Source organism: Pelophylax lessonae (genome assembly GCF_965119305.1).
Source record: "Pelophylax lessonae genome assembly, chromosome: 4".
In the NCBI taxonomy this organism is placed as follows: Eukaryota; Metazoa; Chordata; class Amphibia; order Anura; family Ranidae; genus Pelophylax; species Pelophylax lessonae.
Window position 1 is genome coordinate 631,716,352 of NC_138771.1, and position 23,382 is coordinate 631,739,733.

General features: G+C 43.3%; 1 protein-coding gene across 1 annotated transcript in view; it reads right to left on the reverse strand.

Annotated features, from left to right (window-relative positions):
* The window catches only part of LOC309552374 (uncharacterized protein), a 51,486-nt gene extending 28,348 nt beyond the window's left edge, over positions 1-23,138 (reverse strand). Inside the window, exons 1-2 of the mRNA XM_082253308.1 lie at positions 22,895-23,138; positions 4,718-5,014 (exon numbers count right to left, since the gene is read on the reverse strand). Of these exons, the coding sequence (XP_082109434.1) occupies positions 4,718-5,014; positions 22,895-23,048 (451 nt within the window). The 5' untranslated portion in view covers positions 23,049-23,138. The remainder of the gene's footprint in view (positions 1-4,717; positions 5,015-22,894) is intronic.
* Between the last annotated feature and the right edge of the window lie 244 nt (positions 23,139-23,382).

The window sequence follows — 23,382 nt, forward strand, 5'->3', positions numbered from 1 at the left end:
TTCAGGCTTCAAACATAAAGATATAAAACTCATTTTTTGTGAATCAACAACAAGTGGGACACAATCATGAAGTGGAACGAAATTTATTGGATATTTCAAACTTTTTTAACAAATAAAAACTGAAAAATTGGGCGTGCAAAATTATTCAGCCCCCTTAAGTTAATACTTTGTAGCGCCACCTTTGCTGCGATTACAGCTGTAAGTCGCTTGGGGTATGTCTCTATCAGGTTTGCACATCGAGAGACTGACGTTTTTGCCAATTCCTTCTTGCAAAACAGCTCGAGTTTAGTGAGGTTGGATGGAGAGCGTTTGTGAACAGCAGTTTTAGTTCTTTCCACAGATTATCGATTGGATTCAGGTCTGGACTTTGACTTGGCCATACTAACACCTGGATGTTTATTTGTGAACCATTCTGTTGTAGATTTTGCTTTATGTTTTGGATCATTGTCTTGTTGGAAGACAAATCTCCGTCCCAGTCTCAGGTCTTTTGTAGACTCCATCAGGTTTTCTTCCAGAATGGTCCTGTATTTTGCTCCATCCATCTTCCCATCAATTTTAACCATCTTCCCTTTCCCTGCTGAAGAAAAGCAGGCCCAAACCATGATGCTGCCACCACCATGTTTGACAGTGGGGATGGTGTGTTCAGGGTGATGAGCTGTGTTGCTTTTACGCCAATCATAACGTTTTGCATTGTTGCCAAAAAGTTTGATTTTGGTTTCATCTGACCAGAGCACCTTACATATAGAAACATATAGAATGTGTCGGCAGATAAGAACCATTTGGCCCATCTAGTCTGCCCAATATATCTGAATCCTATGAATAGTCCCTGGCCCTATCTTATATGAAGGATAGCCTTATGCCTATCCCATGCATGCTTAAACTCCTTCACTGTATTTGCAGCTACCACTTCTGCAGGAAGGTTATTCCATGCATCCACTACTCTCTCAGTAAAGTAATACTTCCTCATATTACTTTTAAACCTTTGCCCCTCTAGTTTAAAACTGTGTCCTCTTGTGATAGTTTTTCTTCTTTTAAATATGCTCTCCTCCTTTACCGAGTTGATTCCCTTTATGTATTTAAAGGTTTCTATCATATCCCCTCTGTCTCTTCTTTCTTCCAAGCTATACATGTTAAGGTCCTTTAACCTTTCCTGGTAAGTTTTTTCCTGCAATCCATGTACTAGTTTAGTAGCTCTTCTCTGAACTCTCTCTAGAGTATCTATATCCTTCTGGAGATATGGCCTCCAGTACTGCGCACAATACTCCAAGTGAGGTCTCACCAGTGTTCTGTGCAGCGGCATAAGCACTTCTCTCTTTTTACTGCTTATACCTCTCCCTATACATCCAAGCATTCTGCTGGCATTTCGTGCTGCTCTATTACATTGTCTTCCCACCTTTAAGTCTTCTGAAATAATTACTCCTAAATCCCTTTCCTCAGATACCGAGGTCAGGACTGTGTCAAATATTCTATATTCTGCCATTGGGTTTTTACGCCCCAGGTGCATTATCTTGCACTTATCCACATTAAATTTCAGTTGCCAGAGTTCTGACCATTCTTCTAGTTTTCCTAAATCCTTTTCCATTTGGCATTTCCCTCCAGGAACATCAACCCTGTTACATATCTTTGTGTCATCAGCAAAAAGACAAACCTTACCATCGAGGCCTTTTGCAATATCACTTATGAAGATATTAAACAAAATTGGTCCCAGTACAGATCCCTGAGGTACCCCACTGGTAACATGACCTTGTTCTGAATGTTCTCCATTGACTACAACCCTCTGTTGTCTGTCACTCAGCCACTGCCTAATCCACTCAACAATATGGGAGTCCATGCTCAATGACTGTAGTTTATTGATAAGTCTTCTATGTGGTACAGTATCAAAAGCCTTACTAAAATCTAGATATGCAATGTCTACTGCACCTCCGCCGTCTATTATTTTAGTCACCCAGTCAAAAAAATCTATAAGATTTGTTTGACATGATCTCCCTGAAGTAAACCCATGTTGTTTTTCATCTTGCAATCCATGGGATTTAAGATGTTCCACAATTCTATCCTTTAATAGGGTTTCCATTAATTTGCCTACTATTGATGTCAGACTCACTGGTCTATAGTTGCTCGATTCCTCCCTACTACCTTTTTTGTGAATGGGCACGACATTTGCCAATTTCCAATCTTCCGGGACGACTCCTGTTACTAATGATTGGTTAAATAAATCTGTTAATGGTTTTGCCAGCTCACCACTAAGCTCTTTTAATAATTTTGGGTGTATCTCATCAGGACCCTGTGACTTATTTGTCTTCACTTTAGACAGCAATCTTAGAACGTCTTCCTCTGTAAAGACACATGCATCAAACGATTCATTAGTCATCCTTTCAAGTGGAGGTCCTTCTTCTTTTTCTTCTGTAAAAACTGAACAGAAGTATTCATTAAGGCAGTCGGCTAGCCCTTTATTCTCTTCTACATACCTTCCGTCCTTTGTTTTTAATTTAGTTATTCCTTGTTTTAATTTCCTTTTTTCATTTATATATCTGAAGAATGTCTTATCCCCCTTTTTCATAGACTGAGCTAGTTTTTCTTCTGCCTGCGCTTTAGAAGTTCTTATAACTTGCTTGGCCTTTTTCTGCCTAATCTTGTAGATTTCCTTATCTTCATTGCTCTGGGTTTTTTTATAATTACAAAATGCTAGCTTTTTATTTTTAATGATTTGGGCCACTTCTGCTGAGTACCACAGTGGTCTCTTCCTTTTTTTGCTTTTACTGACAAGTCTAATGCAATTTTCTGTTGCCTTCAATAGTGCACCTTTTAAGTAGTCCCATTTCTCTTGGACTCCATGTAATCCGTTCCAGTCTGATAAGGAATCATTTATGACTAATTTCATTTTTGAAAAGTCTGTTTTTCTAAAATCTAAAACTTTTGTTTTTGTGTGGTGTGATTCTTTCACAGTTCTTATATTAAACCACACTGACTGGTGATCACTAGATCCCAAGGTTTCGCCTACAATGACATCATATACCGAATCCCCATTTGTGAATACCAAATCCAAAATGGCCTCCCTCCGGGTTGGCTCCTCAACCACTTGTTGCAGAGACAACAAGTGTCTCCCAGGTGGCTTGTGGCAAACTTTAAACAACACTTTTTATGGATATCTTTAAGAAATGGCTTTCTTCTTGCCACTCTTCCATAAAGGCCAGATTTGTGCAGTATACGACTGATTGTTGTCCTATGGACAGAGTCTCCCACCTCAGCTGTAGATCTCTGCAGTTCATCCAGAGTGATCATGGGCCTCTTGGTTGCATCTCTGATTAGTCTTCTCCTTGTAGGAGCTGAAAGTTTAGAGGGACGGCCAGGTCTTTGTAGATTTGCAGTGGTCTGATACTCCTTCCATTGCAATATTATCGCTTGCACAATGCTCCTTGGGATGTTTAAAGCTTGGGAAATCTTTTTGTATCCAAATCCGGCTTTAAACTTCTCCACAACAGTATCTCAGGCCTGCCTGGTGTGTTCCTTGTTCTTCATGATGCTCTAAACGGACCTCTGAGACTATCACAGTGCAGGTGCATTTATACGGAGACTTGATTACACACAGGTGGATTCTATTTATCATCATTAGTCATTTAGGTCAACATTGGATCATTCAGAGATCCTCACTGAACTTCTGGAGAGAGTTTGCTGCACTGAAAGTAAAGGGGCTGAATAATTTTGCACGCCCAATTTTTCAATTTTTTATTTGTTAACAAAGTTTGAAATATCCAATAAATTTCATTCCACTTCATGATTGTGTCCTTGAAGCATGAAATGTGGCAAAAGGTCGCAAAGTTCAAGGGGGCCGAATACTTTCTTAAGGCACTGTATATATATATACATACACGTGTGTGTGTGTGTATATATATATATATATATATATATATATATATATATATATATATATATATATACCCCTATACAGAAGTTCAGATGTCATGCCTGCCTCCAAACACCCAAAAAACGCCTGAAAAACGCCTGAAACAAAAACGCCCAGGTGTGAAGGGAGAGTAACACCATCCCTACGCTACTGAAGTTCTAAGAAAAATTATCTTTTTTTTCTGGTTCTGGACATGCTACAGAGCTGAAACTTCAAAAGGTACACTTTTTAGACTCCCCCAGACACTAAATCCAAAGAAATCTCATTTTTATTTTTCAATAATTTTTTCAATAATTGGCTCTCTATCAAAAACAACAATGTTTAAGAACTTTTTTTTGCCTGATTCATAGTCCCTGGGTAATGACCCAGAACCCTAGGCACTTTTTAGGGGCATTTATTGGGTTTGAAGGGTTCAAAATTGTGTTTTTTTGATTACCAAAGTTCGGGTCCCATTGATTTCAATTGGGTTCTGGAATCTGAACCGAACTTTCGGGAAATTCGGGTATTCTGGTCGAACCAAACTTTTCAAAAGTTTGATCATCCCTAGTCTCTAACTGGAACCTCAGACAGAACTGTAGAGAAGGATGGGAGCAAGAAGAGGAGTCACTGCTCTAATTCACTTGTGTGTGTAAATTTCAGCTCGAGCTACTGAGCCCTGAATGCAACTGAATTTATATAACATTAGATAAAGAGAAACCGGAAAGTAAAATGTCACATTTACCTAGCAAAAAAAGTATATATATATATATAAATAGAATGTGTCACTTCCACTTGAAAACCAATAAATAATGCTTTTAAAATGACATAAAAATGTACCTATAATTTGAAGTTCTGGTCCAGGATGGTTAGATGATATTTTGTTATTGCTTGTAGAAGTTTCTATTTCCCACCAATAGAATCCTCCATGCTCATGATTCACTTGATTTATTTTGAAGGATAAAACAGAATCCTTAAACAAGCAGCTTTCTGTAGGTGTCTCCCGTCCTATACGGCAGGCAGTAACGTTGGGTAAAGTATTTATATTCCTATTTCTAATACGACTGAGAAGTGTCACATTTTCTCCAGGAGCAGCAAAGATAACCGGAATCGTCTCCACATCGGGTTCATGTTCATCTGATGGATTCAGCAAAATTATATAAATATTGAGCAATATGCAGAACAAAACAGCAACTTCTACTGGAATGGTATTTATATTAAATTTGAAGGTTAACTCCTAAACGCCTTTACCCGATGCCCCTTTAATCACTTCTGGACCGGGCCTTTTTCTGACACTTGTTGTTTACAAGTTAAAATCAGTTGTTTTTTTTTGCTAGAAAATTACTTAGAACCCCCAATCAGGACAGCTCCTCTTTAATGTGAGATCTGGGGTCAAAAAGACCTCAGATCTCTCATCTACACTAAAAAACAAAAAAAAAAGTCTCTTTTTTTCCATTATGAAAAAAAATGGGCTCTTTAAGGCCGTTGATAGGAAGCGACGTTTGACGTCGCTCCGGTCCTCCAAGGCCATAGAGTCAAGTGGGGGCCATCTTGCCCTCACTCAACTTCTTGCCTGAGAGGAGAGCGGACCGAATCGTTTTCCCCGCTACCGACAGCTCCGGTAAGCGGGGAAAATGACCGGGAAGCGACAGGAGGGGGAGCACCTCTCCTGCCTCCCATAAGGGTGATCCCGCGGCGAATCCGCCTCTGGGACCACCCTTATGTTAAAGCATACTGCCCGCTGTTTAAAAAAATAATGGGGTTATGGCAGCTATCTGCATCCCATTAGACATGTTCCTATTGGGGGTATCTCTCCAGAAATGACATTTTTGTTGCAGGGGATGCCAGAAATCTGACTTGTATCTTAGTGCAGCCTTCTGTGAAAATTGGTGAGCCAATCACAGAAGCAGGAAATTATGTTTTGGGGGGTGTGGTCAGTATATATTCTGTGTACAGAAGAGCTCCAGGTGGCCATATTGCATTGCATTTTCAGAAAATGACAACAACTGCAAATTGAAAAGGAAAGGTAATTTTTAAAAACATTCAATTACAATATGATTTGTGTCGTAATTGTATACGCTATATTGTTTTTTCTTTATTTGCTATTTTTTTTCCCCCCAACGAAAGTGGAGTTACCCTTTAACGTCCAAGGACCAACGTAAATACACGGTGGGCGGTCCATAAGTGGTTAAGTGGGTTTTCATGATGGAAGGTAGTGTTGCATCTGTGACATATGTGACCGATGTGATTGGCCCTCTCCCAGCGATATATTGCTTTTATTTACCTTTGCATTGGTACATAAGGGCAGTGTCCGGCTTCCCATGCCTTTTGTTTAACAATAGTCTCCTTAATAGCCCTACAAATTACCAAAATTTAAAAACGTAACCCCCCCTCCATAGTTATCATATAACTTATAAATAAACACGATGCTTAAATAATCAAATATCTTATTTATTTATAAATAAAGTCAAGATGCTAACATAAAACACAAAAAAAAAAATACTACAGAGCATATAAAACACAAAAACAGATGATATTTTACCTATGGTCATCCTCAAAATTCTGTGTGTTGGCTGAGCTCAACGGAAAAGTGAAGGAACTCTCGCTGGCCGTTACCTTTTAACCGCTTGCCGACCACCCTCTGAAGATTTACTGCGGCAGGCTGACTCAGCTGCGCGAACCGACGTACGGGTACGTCGGCTCGTGGAAGCGGTCCCAGGCGGCGTGGATGCTGATGCACGGGTTCGGCGGCACTGATTGCAGCCAGGCACCCATGAACACTCCCCGCGGAGAGAGAACACCGGTCTGCTGTTATAAACACAGCAGACCGTTGTTTTCTCTGAAATGATCACAGAGTGTCTGTGATCATCCTATATAGGATCACAGGTCTCTATGATCGTTTCACAAGTCCCTCCTCCACAGTTAGAAAACACTCCCCTAGGCTCACACTTAACCCTTTGATCACAACTATGTTAAAGCGGAGTTCCGGGCACAGAAACCATTTTTCAACAAACATACCCCCGGGACAGTCAGGGCTAGTACATTCCACAATGGCTAGCCTCCGATCTGTCCCGGTTCGCACTTACCTTTTAGAAGAAATACTCACTTATATAATTTCTTCCACAGCGTTGCCATCTCTGTTGTGGGCAGCTGAAGCCAGCGCGATCCTCTTCTGTGTCTTCTTCCGCGTCTTCTTGTCCCAGAATGCGCCGCACCTGCCCCTCTCGTCACTTCCTGGGAGCGATGACGTTCAGCTCCCAGGAATCATCGCAAGACAGGAAGTGACGGCGGAGCCGCGACGCTGAGGGAGGAAGTTCACTGAGGTGAGTATTTTCAATCTACAAATACAAGGTGAGTGAAAAAAAAATGCCTAACTATCCAATTCCTTTTCAGGTGAAGGAGACCAAGCGGATGGGCACAAAAAAAAAAAAAAAAAAAAAGGTAGTTTTTGTGCCCGGAACTCCGCTTTAACCCCTTCCCTGCCAGTGTTGTTATTACAGTAACAGTGCATATTTTTAGCACTGATAAGTGTGGTAATGTCACTGGTCCCCCCAAAAGTGCCAAAAATGTCAGTTAGGTGTCCGATCCGTCTGCTGCAATGTCGCAGTCCCTCTAAAAATTGCAGATCGCCGCCATTACTAGTAAAAAATAAATAAACAAATAAAAATTACATAAATCTTTTCCCTAGTTTGTACTGTAGACGCAATGACTTTTGCGCAAACCAATCATAATACGCTTATTGCTATTTTTATTTTTTTTTACCAAAAATATGTAGCAAAATACAAATTGACCTGAAAGGATGAAAAAATTAGATTTTTTTTTTTTGGGAATGTTATATAGCAGAATGTGAAAATATTATTTTTGTTTTTCAGAATTGTCGCTCGTTTTTTTATTTATAGCGCAAAAAATAAAAACCGCAGAGGTGATCAAATACCACCAAAAGAAAGCTCTATTTGTGGGGTAAAAAGAACATACATTTTTTTTTTTTAGGTACAGGGTCACACGACCGCGCAATTGTTTGTTAAATTTAACACAGTGCGAATCGCAAAAAATGGCCTGGTCATTAAGGCAAATCCTTCTGGTCCAGAAGTGGTTAAAATACATTCAGACACAACCCACAACCACACCCTTTGCCCGCCCATGTAGTCCTCCTCTGTCCAATGAAATGCCATAAGAGGCCGTCCTTCCTAATCACCAGGAAGTATATTCTTCGCCTGACCATCTCCAAGGAAGTATGTTGCAATCTCAACCAGGTGGCAGCATTAGTCCATGAATAGGGTTGAGCGGACACGTAGATGTCCGTGTTCGACGGGCTCGGCCGAACTTTAAAAAAAAGTCCGGGTCCGTGTCCCGGACTTTTACCGAACTTTTCCCGGACACCGAACCCCATTAAAGTCAATGGGGACCCGAACTTTAAGGCACTAAAATGGCTCTAAAACACCAAAGGAAAGGGCTAGAATGCTGCAAATGGCAGCAAAACGTAATTAAGAGCATGGCAAGTGCTCTGCAAACAAATGTGGATAGGGAAATAACTTAAAACAACAAAAAAAAACAGAAAAATAAAACAATGTTCTTCTTCATCTCTGAAGGACGAGGCCCATATGGAGTAGGAGGGAGGTTGAGGTGGTGGTGGATGTGGCGGTGACATAGGCGTGCGCACAGGGTGTGCCGGGTGTGCCTGGGCACACCCTAATCACCTAGGGCACATAGCATTGCCAGTGAGGAGATGGGAAAGATCTCCCTCGCACCTGCTCTGCTCTATTTCTCTTTGCCAGCAGGGAGAGTAATGTATCGGGGCCATGTACCTGTAGGCAAACACATGCATGTGTATTTCAACTTTGGGGTGCACACCTTAATGCAATAGGCTGCGCACACCTATGGGCGGTGTAGGTGGAAGCGGCGGTGGAGGAGGACCAGGGCCGGATTAAGAGCATCATGGGCTTGGTGCTGAGGATTTTGAAGGGCCTTAAGGGCCGTGCCTTGGCATGCACCCAGAGGAGGAAGGGTGCAGCCATGCATGCCTAATTCAACATGGGATGCTGTCTCTGAAGCCCATAAACACATCCATGCATCGGCAACTGTCCCTCCTTGTCCGGCCTTCGCGCTGTGTGGGGAGGTTCTGAGGGTGCTGCCTGGGGAAGCGAGCATAGAAGCCAGACTTCTGTGTTTACAAGTGACAGAAGAGCGGTAACAGTGAATATGGCCAACCCGGGGCCTATATAAAAGGTAGGGGCCTGGAGCTGCAGCTCCAATAGCCCCTACATTAATCTGGCCCTGAGGAGGAGGACGAGGTAGCCAACACTGCTTCTTTTCACAAATTTTAAATGAGGGTACACCCCAAAAGAGTGAGAAAGAGCAAAAATGGAACAATGGGTGGGTAAGGTCGGTATCCATTGCTATTCTGCATAAGGTACGGAAAAGTCCCGTGGGATCCATGCCTGGTTCATTTTAATGAACGTGAGCTTGTCCACATTGTCTCTGGACAGGCGGCTGCGCTTGTCTGTTATAACACCCCCAGCCGTGCTAAATACCCGTTCAGATAATACACTGGCTGCAGGGCACGCCAGCACCTCCAAGGCGTAAAGGGCAAGCTCAGGCCATGTGCCCAATTTGGAGACCCAGAAGTTGAAGGGGGCAGACCCGTCATTCACTACATGTAGGCGTGTGCACACATACTGCTCCACCGTGTTGGTAAAATGCTGCCTCCTGCTAAGACGTTCCATCTGAGCTGCTGGTGCTGCTGTTTGTTGTGGCGTGCTGACAAAGCTTTTCCACATTTCGGCCATGCTAACCCTGCCTTCTGAGGTGCTGGCGGTGCCCTGGTTGCGTTGGCGACCTCCTCCTCCTCCTCCTCTGCCTTGTGCTTCCACTGCGGCCCCGCTGTCAGATGGGAATGCCAGCAGCATGGCGTCTACCAGCGTGCGCTTGTACTCGCGCATCTTGCGATCGCGCTCCAGTGAGTGAATTAAGGACGGTACGTTGTCCTTGTAACGGGGATCCAGCAGCGTGGCCACCCAGTAATCAGCACAAGTTAGAATGTGGGCAACTCGGCGGTCGTTGTGGAGACACTGCAGCATGTAATCGCTCATGTGTGCCAGGCTTCCCAGAGGCAACGAAAGGCTGTCCTCTGTGGGAGGTGTATCGTCCGTGTCCTCTGTATCCCCCCAGCCACGCACCAGTGATGGCCACCCTGCTGTGAACATGGTTCCATCTCCTCCTTCAGCTCCTCCTCCTCATCCTCCTCATCCTCCAGAACTGTGCCCCTGCTGGACAATTGTGTCCCTGGCGTTTGTGTGTGCAGGAACCCACCCTCGGAGCCCCTTGCGAATGACTGCCCTGAAAGCCTTGGAAATGTTACCTCCTCATCCTCCTCCTCCTTCTCCTTCACATCCTGTGCCACATCCTCTTCCATCATCGCCCGAATTGTTTTTTCAAGGAGGCATAGAAGTGGGATAGTTAAGCTGAGAACGGCGTCATCGCCACTGGCCATGTTGGTGGAGTACTCAAAACAGCGCAACAAGGCACACAGGTCTCGCAAGGAGGCCCAGTTATTGGTGGTGAAGTGGTGCTGTTCCGCAGAGCGACTCACGCGTGCGTGCTGCAGCTGAAACTCCACTATGGCCTGCTGCTGCTCGCACAGTCTTTGCAGCATGTGCAAGGTGGAGTTCCACCTTGTGGGCACGTCATCCTGCCTTTAGGGGTACAAACAATAGTAATTGGGGCCTAGTGTGGTTGTTTACGTGTGATATACATACACTTTTTTTGGATCATATTTTCTATTCCGCTATTTAATCAAAACCTTTGGGTATAAACAATTAAATTGCGTGATAGTCTGTGTCGGTACGTGTGAGATACACCTTTCCAATTTTTGGGGCGCATCTCATACTGCCGAGGATTTGAGAGTGCTTCAATCTGCCTCCTGCCTGTTCCGAACTCCTCCTACTCCTCATCCTGCCTTTAGGGTACAAAAAATTGTAATCGGGGCCTAGTTGGTGTTTGTACGTGTGAGATACACCGTTTTGTAAAATTTGTCCTATTCCGCTATTCAATATACACCCTCTTTGAGTGTAAACAAATTAAATTGCGGGATAGTCTGTACCGGTACATGTGAGATACACCTTTTTAAATTTGTTTGGCGCATCTCCTTCTACCGCCGAGGATTGCAGGGCGATTCAGTTTGCCTCCTGTTCCCAACTCCTCCTACTCCTCTTCCTCATCCTGCCTTTAGGGTACAAAAAATTGTAATCGGGCCTAGTTGGTGTTTGTACGTGTGAGATACACCGTTTTGTAAAATTTGTCCTATTCCGCTATTCAATATGCACCCTGTTTGAGTGTAAAAAATTAAATTGCGGGATAGTCTGTACCGGTACATGTGAGATACACCTTTTTAAATTGGTTTGGCGCATCCCCTGAAAGCCTTGGAAATGTTACCTCCTCATCCTCCTCCTCCTCATCCTGTGCCACATCCTCTTCCATCATCGCCCGAATTGTTTTTTCAAGGAGGCATGGAAGTGGGATAGTTAAGCTGAGAACGGCAACATCGCCACTGGCCATGTTGGTGGAGTACTCAAAACAGCGCAACAAGGCACACAGGTCTCGCATAGAGGCCCAGTTATTGGTGGTGAAGTGGTGCTGTTCCGCAGAGCGACTCACGCGTGCGTGCTGCAGCAGGATGAGGAGTAGGAGGAGTATGGAACAGGCAGCACCCTCAAATCTTCAGAAGTATGAGATGAACCCCAAAAACTTGGAAAGGTGGATCTCTCCCACACGTACCAACACAGACTATCCCCCAATTTAACTGATCCCCAAAGGTTTTTGATTAAATAGCGGAATAGAAAATATGATCCAAAAAAGTGTATGTATCTCACACGTACACAACCACACTAGGCCCCAATTACTATTGTTTGTACCCCTAAAGGCAGAATGAGGAGTAGGAGGAGTATGGAACAGGCAGCACCCTCAAATATTCAGAAGTATGAGATGAACCCCAAAAACTTGGAAAGGTGGATCTCACACGTACCAACACAGACTATCCCCCAATTTAACTGATCCCCAAAGGTTTTTGATTAAATAGCGGAATAGAAAATATGATCCAAAAAAGTGTATGTATCTCACACGTACACAACCACACTAGGCCCCAATTACTATTGTTTGTACCCCTAAAAGGATGGATGAGGAGTAGGGGAAGTATGGAACAGGCAGCACCCTCAAATCTTCAGAAGTATGAGCTGAACCCCAAACACTTGGAAAGGTGGATCTCTCCCACACGTACCAACACAGACTATCCCCCAATTTAACTGATCCCCAAAGGTTTTTGATTAAATAGCGGAATAGAAAATATGATCCAAAAAAGTGTATGTATCTCACACGTACACAACCACACTAGGCCCCAATTACTATTGTTTGTACCCCTAAAGGCAGGATGAGGAGTAGGAGGAGTATGGAACAGGCAGCACCCTCAAATCTTCAGAAGTATGAGATGAACCCCAAAAACTTGGAAAGGTGGATCTCACACGTACCAACACAGACTATCCCCCAATTTTACTGATCCCCAAAGGTTTTTGATTAAATAGCGGAATAGAAAATATGATCCAAAAAAGTGTATGTATCTCACACGTACACAACCACACTAGGCCCCAATTACTATTGTTTGTACCCCTAAAAGGATGGATGAGGAGTAGGGGGAGTATGGAACAGGCAGCACCCTCAAATCTTCAGAAGTATGAGATGAACCCCAAAAACTTGGAAAGGTGGATCTCACACGTACCGACACAGACTATCACGCAATTTAATTGATCCCCAAAGGTTTTAATTGAATAGCGGAATAGAAAATATAGTCAAAAATAAAGTGTATGTATCTCACACGTACACCACCACACTAGGCCCCAATTACTATTGTTTGTACCCCTAAAAGGATGGATGAGCAGTAGGAGGAGGAGTATGGAACAGGCAGCACCCTCAAATCTTCAGAAGTATGAGATGAACCCCAAAAACTTGGAAAGGTGGATCTCACACGTACCGACACAGACTATCACGCAATTTAATTGATCCCCAAAGGTTTTAATTGAATAGCGGAATAGAAAATATGGTCAAAAATAAAGTGTATGTATCTCACACGTACACCACCACACTAGGCCCCAATTACTATTGTTTGTACCCCTAAAAGGATGGATGAGCAGTAGGAGGAGGAGTATGGAACAGGCAGCACCCTCAAATCTTCAGAAGTATGAGATGAACCCCAAAAACTTGGAAAGGTGGATCTCACACGTACCGACACAGACTATCACGCAATTTAATTGATCCCCAAAGGTTTTAATTGAATAGCGGAATAGAAAATATGATCAAAAAGAAAGTGTATGTATCTCACACGTACACCACCACACTAGGCCCCAATTACTATTGTTTGTACCCCAAAAAGGATGGTTGAGGAGTAGGAGGAGGAGTATGGAACAGGCAGCACCCTCAAATCTTCAGAAGTATGAGATGAACCCCAAAAATTTGGAAAGGTGGATCTCACACGTACCGACACAGACTATCACGCAATTTAATTGATCCCCAAAGGTTTTAATTGAATAGCGGAATAGAAAATATGATCAAAAAGAAAGTGTATGTATCTCACACGTACACCACCACACTAGGCCCCAATTACTATTGTTTGTACCCCTAAAAGGATGGATGAGGAGTAGGAGGAGGAGTATGGAACGGGCAGCACCCTCAAATCTTCAGAAGTATGAGATGAACCCCAAAAACTTGGAAAGGTGGATCTCACACGTACCGACACAGACTATGAGGCAATTTAATTGATCCCCAAAGGTTTTAATTGAATAGCGGAATAGAAAATATGATCAAAAAGAAAGTGTATGTATCTCACACGTACACCACCACACTAGGCCCCAATTACTATTGTTTGTACCCCTAAAAGGATGGTTGAGGAGTAGGAGGAGGAGTATGGAACAGGCAGCACCCTCAAATCTTCAGAAGTATGAGATGAACCCCAAAAACTTGGAAAGGTGGATCTCACACGTACCGACACAGACTATCACGCAATTTAATTGATCCCCAAAGGTTTTAATTGAATAGCGGAATAGAAAATATGATCAAAAAGAAAGTGTATGTATCTCACACGTACACCACCACACTAGGCCCCAATTACTATTGTTTGTACCCCTAAAAGGATGGTTGAGCAGTAGGAGGAGGAGTATGGAACAGGCAGCACCCTCAAATCTTCAGAAGTATGAGATGAACCCCAAAAACTTGGAAAGGTGGATCTCACACGTACCGACACAGACTATCACGCAATTTAATTGATCCCCAAAGGTTTTAATTGAATAGCGGAATAGAAAATATGATCAAAAAGAAAGAGTATGTATCTCACACGTACACCACCACACTAGGCCCCAATTACTATTGTTTGTACCCCTAAAAGGATGGTTGAGGAGTAGGAGGAGGAGTATGGAACAGGCAGCACCCTCAAATCTTCAGAAGTATGAGATGAACCCCAAAAACTTGGAAAGGTGGATCTCACACGTACCGACACAGACTATCACGCAATTTAATTGATCCCCAAAGGTTTTAATTGAATAGCGGAATAGAAAATATGATCAAAAAGAAAGTGTATGTATCTCACACGTACACCACCACACTAGGCCCCAATTACTATTGTTTGTACCCCTAAAAGGATGGTTGAGTAGTAGGAGGAGGAGTATGGAACAGGCAGCACCCTCAAATCTTCAGAAGTATGAGATGAACCCCAAAAACTTGGAAAGGTGGATCTCACACGTACCGACACAGACTATCACGCAATTTAATTGATCCCCAAAGGTTTTAATTGAATAGCGGAATAGAAAATATGATCAAAAAGAAAGTGTATGTATCTCACACGTACACCACCACACTAGGCCCCAATTACTATTGTTTGTACCCCTAAAAGGATGGTTGAGGAGTAGGAGGAGGAGTATGGAACAGGCAGCACCCTCAAATCTTCAGAAGTATGAGATGAACCCCAAAAACTTGGAAAGGTGGATCTCACACGTACCGACACAGACTATCACGCAATTTAATTGATCCCCAAAGGTTTTAATTGAATAGCGGAATAGAAAATATGATCAAAAAGAAAGTGTATGTATCTCACACGTACACCACCACACTAGGCCCCAATTACTATTGTTTGTACCCCTAAAAGGATGGTTGAGCAGGATGAGGAGGAGTATGGAACAGGCAGCACCCTCAAATCTTCAGAAGTATGAGATGAACCCCAAAAACTTGGAAAGGTGGATCTCACACGTACCGACACAGACTATCACGCAATTTAATTGATCCCCAAAGGTTTTAATTGAATAGCGGAATAGAAAATATGATCAAAAAGAAAGTGTATGTATCTCACACGTACACCACCACACTAGGCCCCAATTACTATTGTTTGTACCCCTAAAAGGATGGTTGAGCAGTAGGAGGAGGAGTATGGAACAGGCAGCACCCTCAAATCTTCAGAAGTATGAGATGAACCCCAAAAACTTGGAAAGGTGGATCTCACACGTACCGACACAGACTATCACGCAATTTAATTGATCCCCAAAGGTTTTAATTGAATAGCGGAATAGAAAATATGATCAAAAAGAAAGTGTATGTATCTCACACGTACACCACCACACTAGGCCCCAATTACTATTGTTTGTACCCCTAAAAGGATGGTTGAGAAGTAGGAGGAGGAGTATGGAACAGGCAGCACCCTCAAATTTTCAGAAGTATGAGATGAACCCCAAAAACTTGGAAAGGTGGATCTCACACGTACCGACACAGACTATCCCCCAATTTAACTGATCCCCAAAGGTTTTTGATTAAATAGCGGAATAGAAAATATGATCCAAAAAAGTGTATGTATCTCACACGTACACAACCACACTAGGCCCCAATTACTATTGTTTGTACCCCTAAAAGGATGGATGAGGAGTAGGGGGAGTATGGAACAGGCAGGACCCTCAAATCTTCAGAAGTATGAGCTGAACCCCAAACACTTGGAAAGGTGGATCTCTCCCACACGTACCAACACAGACTATCCCCCAATTTAACTGATCCCCAAAGGTTTTTGATTAAATAGCGGAATAGAAAATATGATCCAAAAAAGTGTATGTATCTCACACGTACACAACCACACTAGGCCCCAATTACTATTGTTTGTACCCCTAAAGGATGGATGAGGAGTAGGAGGAGTATGGAACAGGCAGCACCCTCAAATCTTCAGAAGTATGAGATGAACCCCAAAAACTTGGAAAGGTGGATCTCACACGTACCAACACAGACTATCCCCCAATTTAACTGATCCCCAAAGGTTTTTGATTAAATAGCGGAATAGAAAATATGATCCAAAAAAGTGTATGTATCTCACACGTACACAACCAAACTAGGCCCCAATTACTATTGTTTGTACCCCTAAAAGGATGGATGAGGAGTAGGGGGAGTATGGAACAGGCAGCACCCTCAAATCTTCAGAAGTATGAGATGAACCCCAAAAACTTGGAAAGGTGGATCTCACACGTACCGACACAGACTATCACGCAATTTAATTGATCCCCAAAGGTTTTAATTGAATAGCGGAATAGAAAATATGATCAAAAAGAAAGTGTATGTATCTCACACGTACACCACCACACTAGGCCCCAATTACTATTGTTTGTACCCCTAAAAGGATGGTTGAGGAGTAGGAGGAGGAATATGTAACAGGCAGCACCCTCAAATCTTCAGAAGTATGAGATGAACCCCAAAAACTTGGAAAGGTGGATCTCACACGTACCGACACAGACTATCACGCAATTTAATTGATCCCCAAAAGTTTTAATTGAATAGCGGAATAGAAAATATGATCAAAAAGAAAGTGTATGTATCTTGCACGTACACCACCACACTAGGCCCCAATTACTATTGTTTGTACCCCTAAAAGGATGGTTGAGCAGTAGGAGGAGGAGTATGGAACAGGCAGCACCCTCAAATCTTCAGAAGTATGAGATGAACCCCAAAAACTTGGAAAGGTGGATCTCACACGTACCGACACAGACTATCACGCAATTTAATTGATCCCCAAAGGTTTTAATTGAATAGCGGAATAGAAAATATGATCAAAGAGAAAGTGTATGTATCTCACACGTACACCACCACACTAGGCCCCAATTACTATTGTTTGTACCCCTAAAAGGATGGTTGAGCAGTAGGAGGAGGAGTATGGAACAGGCAGCACCCTCAAATCTTCAGAAGTATGAGATGAACCCCAAAAACTTGGAAAGGTGGATCTCACACGTACCGACACAGACTATCACGCAATTTAATTGATCCCCAAAGGTTTTAATTGAATAGCGGAATAGAAAATATGATCAAAAAGAAAGTGTATGTATCTCACACGTACACCACCACACTAGGCCCCAATTACTATTGTTTGTACCCCTAAAAGGATGGTTGAGGAGTAGGAGGAGGAATATGGAACAGGCAGCACCCTCAAATCTTCAGAAGTATGAGATGAACCCCAAAAACTTGGAAAGGTGGATCTCACACGTACCGACACAGACTATCACGCAATTTAATTGATCCCCAAAGGTTTTAATTGAATAGCGGAATAGAAAATATGATCAAAAAGAAAGTGTATGTATCTTGCACGTACACCACCACACTAGGCCCCAATTACTATTGTTTGTACCCCTAAAAGGATGGTTGAGCAGTAGGAGGAGGAGTATGGAACAGGCAGCACCCTCAAATCTTCAGAAGTATGAGATTGTGTTCACTGTACCCCACAAAGATTGTGTTCACTGCACCCCACAAAGATTGTGTTCACTGTACCCCACAAAGATTGTGTTCACTGCACCCTAAAAGGATTTTGTTCACTGCACCCCAAAAAGGATGTTGTTCACTGCACCCCAAAAAGGATTTTGTTCACTGCACCCCAAAAAGATTGTGTTCACTGCACCCCACAAAGATTGTGTTCACTGCACCCCACAAAGGATTTTGTTCACTGCACCCCAAAAAGATTGTGTTCACTGCACCCCAAAAAGATTGTGTTCACTGCACCCTAAAAGGATTATGTTCACTGCACCCCAAAAAGATTGTGTTCACTGTACCCCCCAAAGATTGTGTTCACTGCACCCCACAAAGATTCTGTTCACTGTACCCCACAAAGATTGTGTTCACTGCACCCTAAAAGGATTTTGTTCACTGCACCCCAAAAATGATGTTGTTCACTGCACCCCAAAAATGATTTTGTTCACTGCACCCCAAAAAGGATGTTGTTCATTGCACCCCAAAAAGGATTTTGTTCACTGCACCCCAAAAAGATTGTGTTCACTGCACCCCACCAAGATTGTGTTCACTGCACCCCAAAAAGGATGTTGTTCACTGCACCCCAAAAAGGATTTTGTTTACTGCACCCAAAAAAGATTGTGTTCACTGCACCCCACAAAGATTGTGTTCACTGCACCCCACAAAGGATTTTGTTCACTGCACCCCAAAAAGATTGTGTTCACTGCACCCCAAAAAGGATGTTGTTCACTGCACCCCAAAAAGGATGTTGTTCACTGCACCCCACAAAGATTGTGTTCACTGCACCCCACAAAGGATTTTGTTCTCTGCACCCCAAAAAGATTGTGTTCACTGCACCCCAAAAAGATTGTGTTCACTGCACCCCAAAAAGGATTTTGTTCACTGCACCCCAAAAAGATTGTGTTCACCGCACCCCAAAAAGGATGTTGTTCACTGCACCCCAAAAAGGATTTTGTTCACTGCACCCCAAAAAGATTGTGTTCACTGCACCCTAAAAGGATGTTGTTCACTGCACCCCACAAAGATTGTGTTCACTGCACCCTAAAAGGATGTTGTTCACTGCACCCCAAAAAGATTGTGTTCACTGCAGCCCAAAAAGATTGTGTTCACTGCAGCTCACACACAGAAAAATGGATGTGGATCACTGACACCTGCCTATCTCCTATCCCACACCACACAGCAATATCGATTGTAGTTTGTAGAACACACTTTCCCTAAAATTCAGCAGCAGCCTCTCCCTAACAGGATTGAGAAGAGATCGTAGATCGGGACTAAGTGCAGACCCCACACAGCAATATCGATTGTAGTTTGTAGAAGACACTGACCCTATAATTCAGCAGACTCTATCCCTAAAATGCCTACAACTCGCCCTGCCTAAACACTCCGACCTGTCCCTCAATTCTATCCGGACACCAATTCATTTTCCCTGCCTGTCTTTCCCTAATCAGGAGCCAGCACGTTGATGTGTGCTCTGTCCCTGATCTAAGCAGCAGAATGAAGCCGCTGCGGCTGCCTGGAACTTTTAAAGACTTGGTCACATGCTTCAGACGGCCAATCACAGCTACTGAGACATTTGCAGGCATGGCTGGGATGGCTTAAGGCACACCAGTTAAACGATTGTTGATTGGCTGTTGAAAGCCCGCCATGAAAAGAGCGCCAAAGCATGCAAAACCCGGAAATAAAACGACCGAACACGGATTTTTACCCAAACATACAGTAAAGTGTCCGTGTCCGTGTTCGGGTACAAAAAATCCAATTATTCGGTACGAACACGAATAATACAGTCCGTGTTCGCTCAACACTATCCATGAACCAATGCTTTGACCCAGGTCATCTTCCAGTAACAGTTAGCCTTTGATGTTGATGTGAAACAGGAAATAAGTCAAATAAATTTGCACCTCCCCAGGAGGTCTTAGCTGACCCCCATACATCAAATTAGGAAGCCTATGCAAGAACATCCTTTCGAAGATGAAGTCCCATTTATACCTCCTTGTTATAAACTCCCTGCTGGATAACCTTGCTGTACTGGTATTCCAAAACAATGATTTCCAACATAGACCAATTGCCTTGATCAACCAGGCAGTAAAAATCCAGAAATACATGATAATAAAACATGCTGCCTTCCAACAGCAAGCATTAGTATCTGTGTGATTGGGCAGGACAAAAAAAAAAATACAACTATTGTTTCTCGGCCTTACTACAGGTACAAAGAACAAATAACGCACACATTGGTATTGCTGCAATTGAATGAATTTACAACATTTAAGAATAAATGTCCAATTTGATGCTCAAAGGCCAAAAACTATCCCAAAAATGGTGCTATAAAATCACTGCCAACCATGTGATGCTCCACATGCTCCATCACCTCCAGGTGCACAAACCTCTTACCAGAGATGGAGAACCTCTATATCATGGGTGTCCAACCTTTTGGCATCTCTGGGCCACATTGAGTGTAGAGAAATTTTCTCGGGCCGCATATAAAATATATACTATAGTTAAGGTAGATAAGCAATAAAACGCTGCCGTGCCCTTCCCGCACCGCCGCTAACGCACATGCCTTTTCTACTGATTTTGTAGACTTCTGGCGGGTACTGCTGGTCATGCGGGTACTGCTGGAGGAAGCAGTGGCTGCAGTAGAGAGCAAAGCCGCTACTTCCTGTATGGCTCCTGTCACAAGCGGAGGAGGGGTGCATTTCATATCACTCCACTTGTGACAGAGCCAGAACTATACAGGAAGCAGCGGCTCCGTCACTGACTGCAGACATCCTAAGTCTCCCGCAGCAGCCGGGAGATCGCACAGCACTTGCAGCCCAGTGTGTGCCCATCCAATGCAGCCTAAACAGTGCCCATCCAATGCAGCTTCACCAGTGCATGCCCATCCAATGCAGCCTGATCAGTGCCCATCCAATGCAGCCTCACCAGTGCATGCCCATCCAATGCAGCCTGATCAGTGCCCATCCAATATAGCCTCACCAGTGCATGCCCATCCAATGCAGCCTGATCAGTGCCCATCCAATGTAGCCTCACCAGTGCATGCCCATCCAATGCAGCCTCACCAGTGCGTTCCTATCCAGTGCAGTCTGCAATGAAGAGAGAGGAGAGCCGCTGGATTACACAGAGTGGGGAACTCCCGCTTACCCGGCGACCGCTGTCATACGAAGTCCTGCCTCCTCGACTGGCTCCTATGATAGACGTCACCAATGTGCCGTCTATCACAGGAGCCAGTCAAGGAGGCGGGGCTTCGTATGACATCGGCCGCCAAGCAGGAGATCCCCCCTCTGTTTGTAATCTGGCGGCGCTCGCCCCCCCCTCCTCCCCTCCCCTTCCATCCCCTCCAAGGCGGCCTCTGTCTACAGTTAGTTGGAAACCACTGTGGCCGTGCCTCCAACTCAACTACCTTCCTCCCCAGCGAAAAAAAAAATTGTCAGTGGCCCGCATTGCCTGTGGTTCTGGGCCGCATGCGGCCCCCAGACCGCAGGTTGGACATGCCTGCTCTATATTATAGGAGGTCAATACAGTCTGTATAGGATAGACCAACGATCTCAGCAGGAGAAGCTTACTGTAAACAAATCACACCTAAAACCACTAGGTGGCTCCAATTGCATCAGGAAGGCTCACAACATCTCGTCAGCTCAGCCAATAGTAAAGCTCAGAGAAGGAAGAAAACAAAACAAACCCTACCGTGTATTATATTCAAACAAGGAACTTACAGTATTTGTGAAAAAAAGGTACTCACAAAATAAACAGCAGAAACAAGCAGAATACCGACATTGTCACACTGGAATCGGCGTGCGTAATGATGTCACAAATAAGGTCTGCTTCCTGAAGATGTTCCTTGGCAACAAAATGCCAGACTATATTTATCTCCTATAATATAGGAGGTCCTCCATCTATGGTAAGAAGTTTGTGAGCATCACGTTTGGCAGTGATTTTATAGAACCATTTTTGGGATAGTTTTTGGACTTTAAAGCGTAATTCCACTTTTGTTGAGAAAAAACATTCCCTTCTGGGTGATCTCTGTACATTATAAGGATTTTAACAAACTTTGTTGCAGATTCCAAATTTTTGTTATTCTGAAGAAATCATTGTTTGTTCCTCTGTGCTCAAATGGGAGTGGTTTCATAATTATCTATCAGCTGTGGCAGCTGCAGGGCTCTAATAAGGAAATATGCTGGGCTTGCATCCCTTTAGACATGTTCCTATTTGGGAGTATCTCACCAAAAATGACATTTTTGTTGCAAGGGATGCCAGAAACCTGACTTTTATCTTAGTGCAGTCTTCTGAGAAAATTGGTGAGCCAATCACACAAGCAGGAAATTATGTTTCGGGGGGTGTGGTCAGTATACATTCTGTGTACAGAACAGCTCCAGGCGGCCATATTGCATTGCATTTTCAGAAATTTACAACAGCTGCAGATTGAAAAGGAAAGGTCATTTTTAATAACATTCAATTGCAATATGATTTGTGTCACAATTGTATACGCTATATTGTTTTTTCTTTATTTGCTTATTTTTTTCACCATGAAAGTGGTGTTAACCTTAAGGGCCCTTTCACACGGGCGCTCCGTATGTCCGCAAATCATCCTATTTTTTTGCGGATAATTTGCGGATATAATGTAAGTCAATGGCATTGCGGATGTCAGCGGAATACCATCCGCTGATATCCGATTTTCTTCCTTTAAGTTCTGTTCTGTTTTTTGGAACGGAACAGAACCCTATTTTTCCTCCGTGTAAAAAACGGAAAGGAAGGAAAATCGGATGTCAGCGGTGTCATCCGCTGACATCCGCAATGCCCATAGACTTACATTATGTCCGTATATCATCCGCAAACGGATGGGATGATATGCGGGCATACGGAGCGGATGACACAAGTGTCATCCGCTCCGTGAAAAAAAATAAAAAAAGCACCGGAGCGGATCGCAATGCGGACCGCTCCGTGTGAAAGAGCCCTTAAGCATTAAACTGGACATTTATTTATGTTATATAGTCACTTATTCATTGTTTATGCCCTTTTACAATTTATTCACATTAAGTCATTGCCTTGTTATAACATTTTAGTACTTGTAACCAATGTCTCTCCAGTGTTACATTGTAATTAATGTTTAATCTTGTATGGTGAGCTAATATGAAGTTATTGAAAAAAAAAACAGCGTGGGGTGCTCCAAAGGAGGGGGGGGGGGTCTGGTGTTGGGCATTAAAAAGCTTGTTCTCACCTTACCTTTCACCAAAACCAGAGTGCCCCCTGGACTCTGCCATTGCAACTTATGGCCGCCTTTAAATACGAGTTTCAAACGAAAACAATAATTTTTAGCACCATCAGAAGCTGTTACATTTTTTATAGTTATGGTTGCATTTCTGTGGTCTAGATCCATATGTACATTTATCCTTTCCTAATAGTTGGAGGATATTTTGGGGGTTTCTGTGTTGTAAATTTCATCTTCTTGAAGTCCACAGTAATTTCTAGTGGCTGACGCTCTGCGATGTTTACAGACTTGATTTTGTTCTCCGGTACTGGAAATGCGATCTGGCAGGGGATTGTTATTGCTCCTCCAACTAAGGATTCCCTTCTTTTAGGCTGATCAACGCAGTATTGTCCAGAAGTGTCATGGGTAGGGTTGAGCGGACACCTAGATGTCCGTGTTCAACGGGTTCGGCCGAACTTTAAAAAAAAGTCCGGGTCCGTGTCCCGGACTTTTACCGAACTTT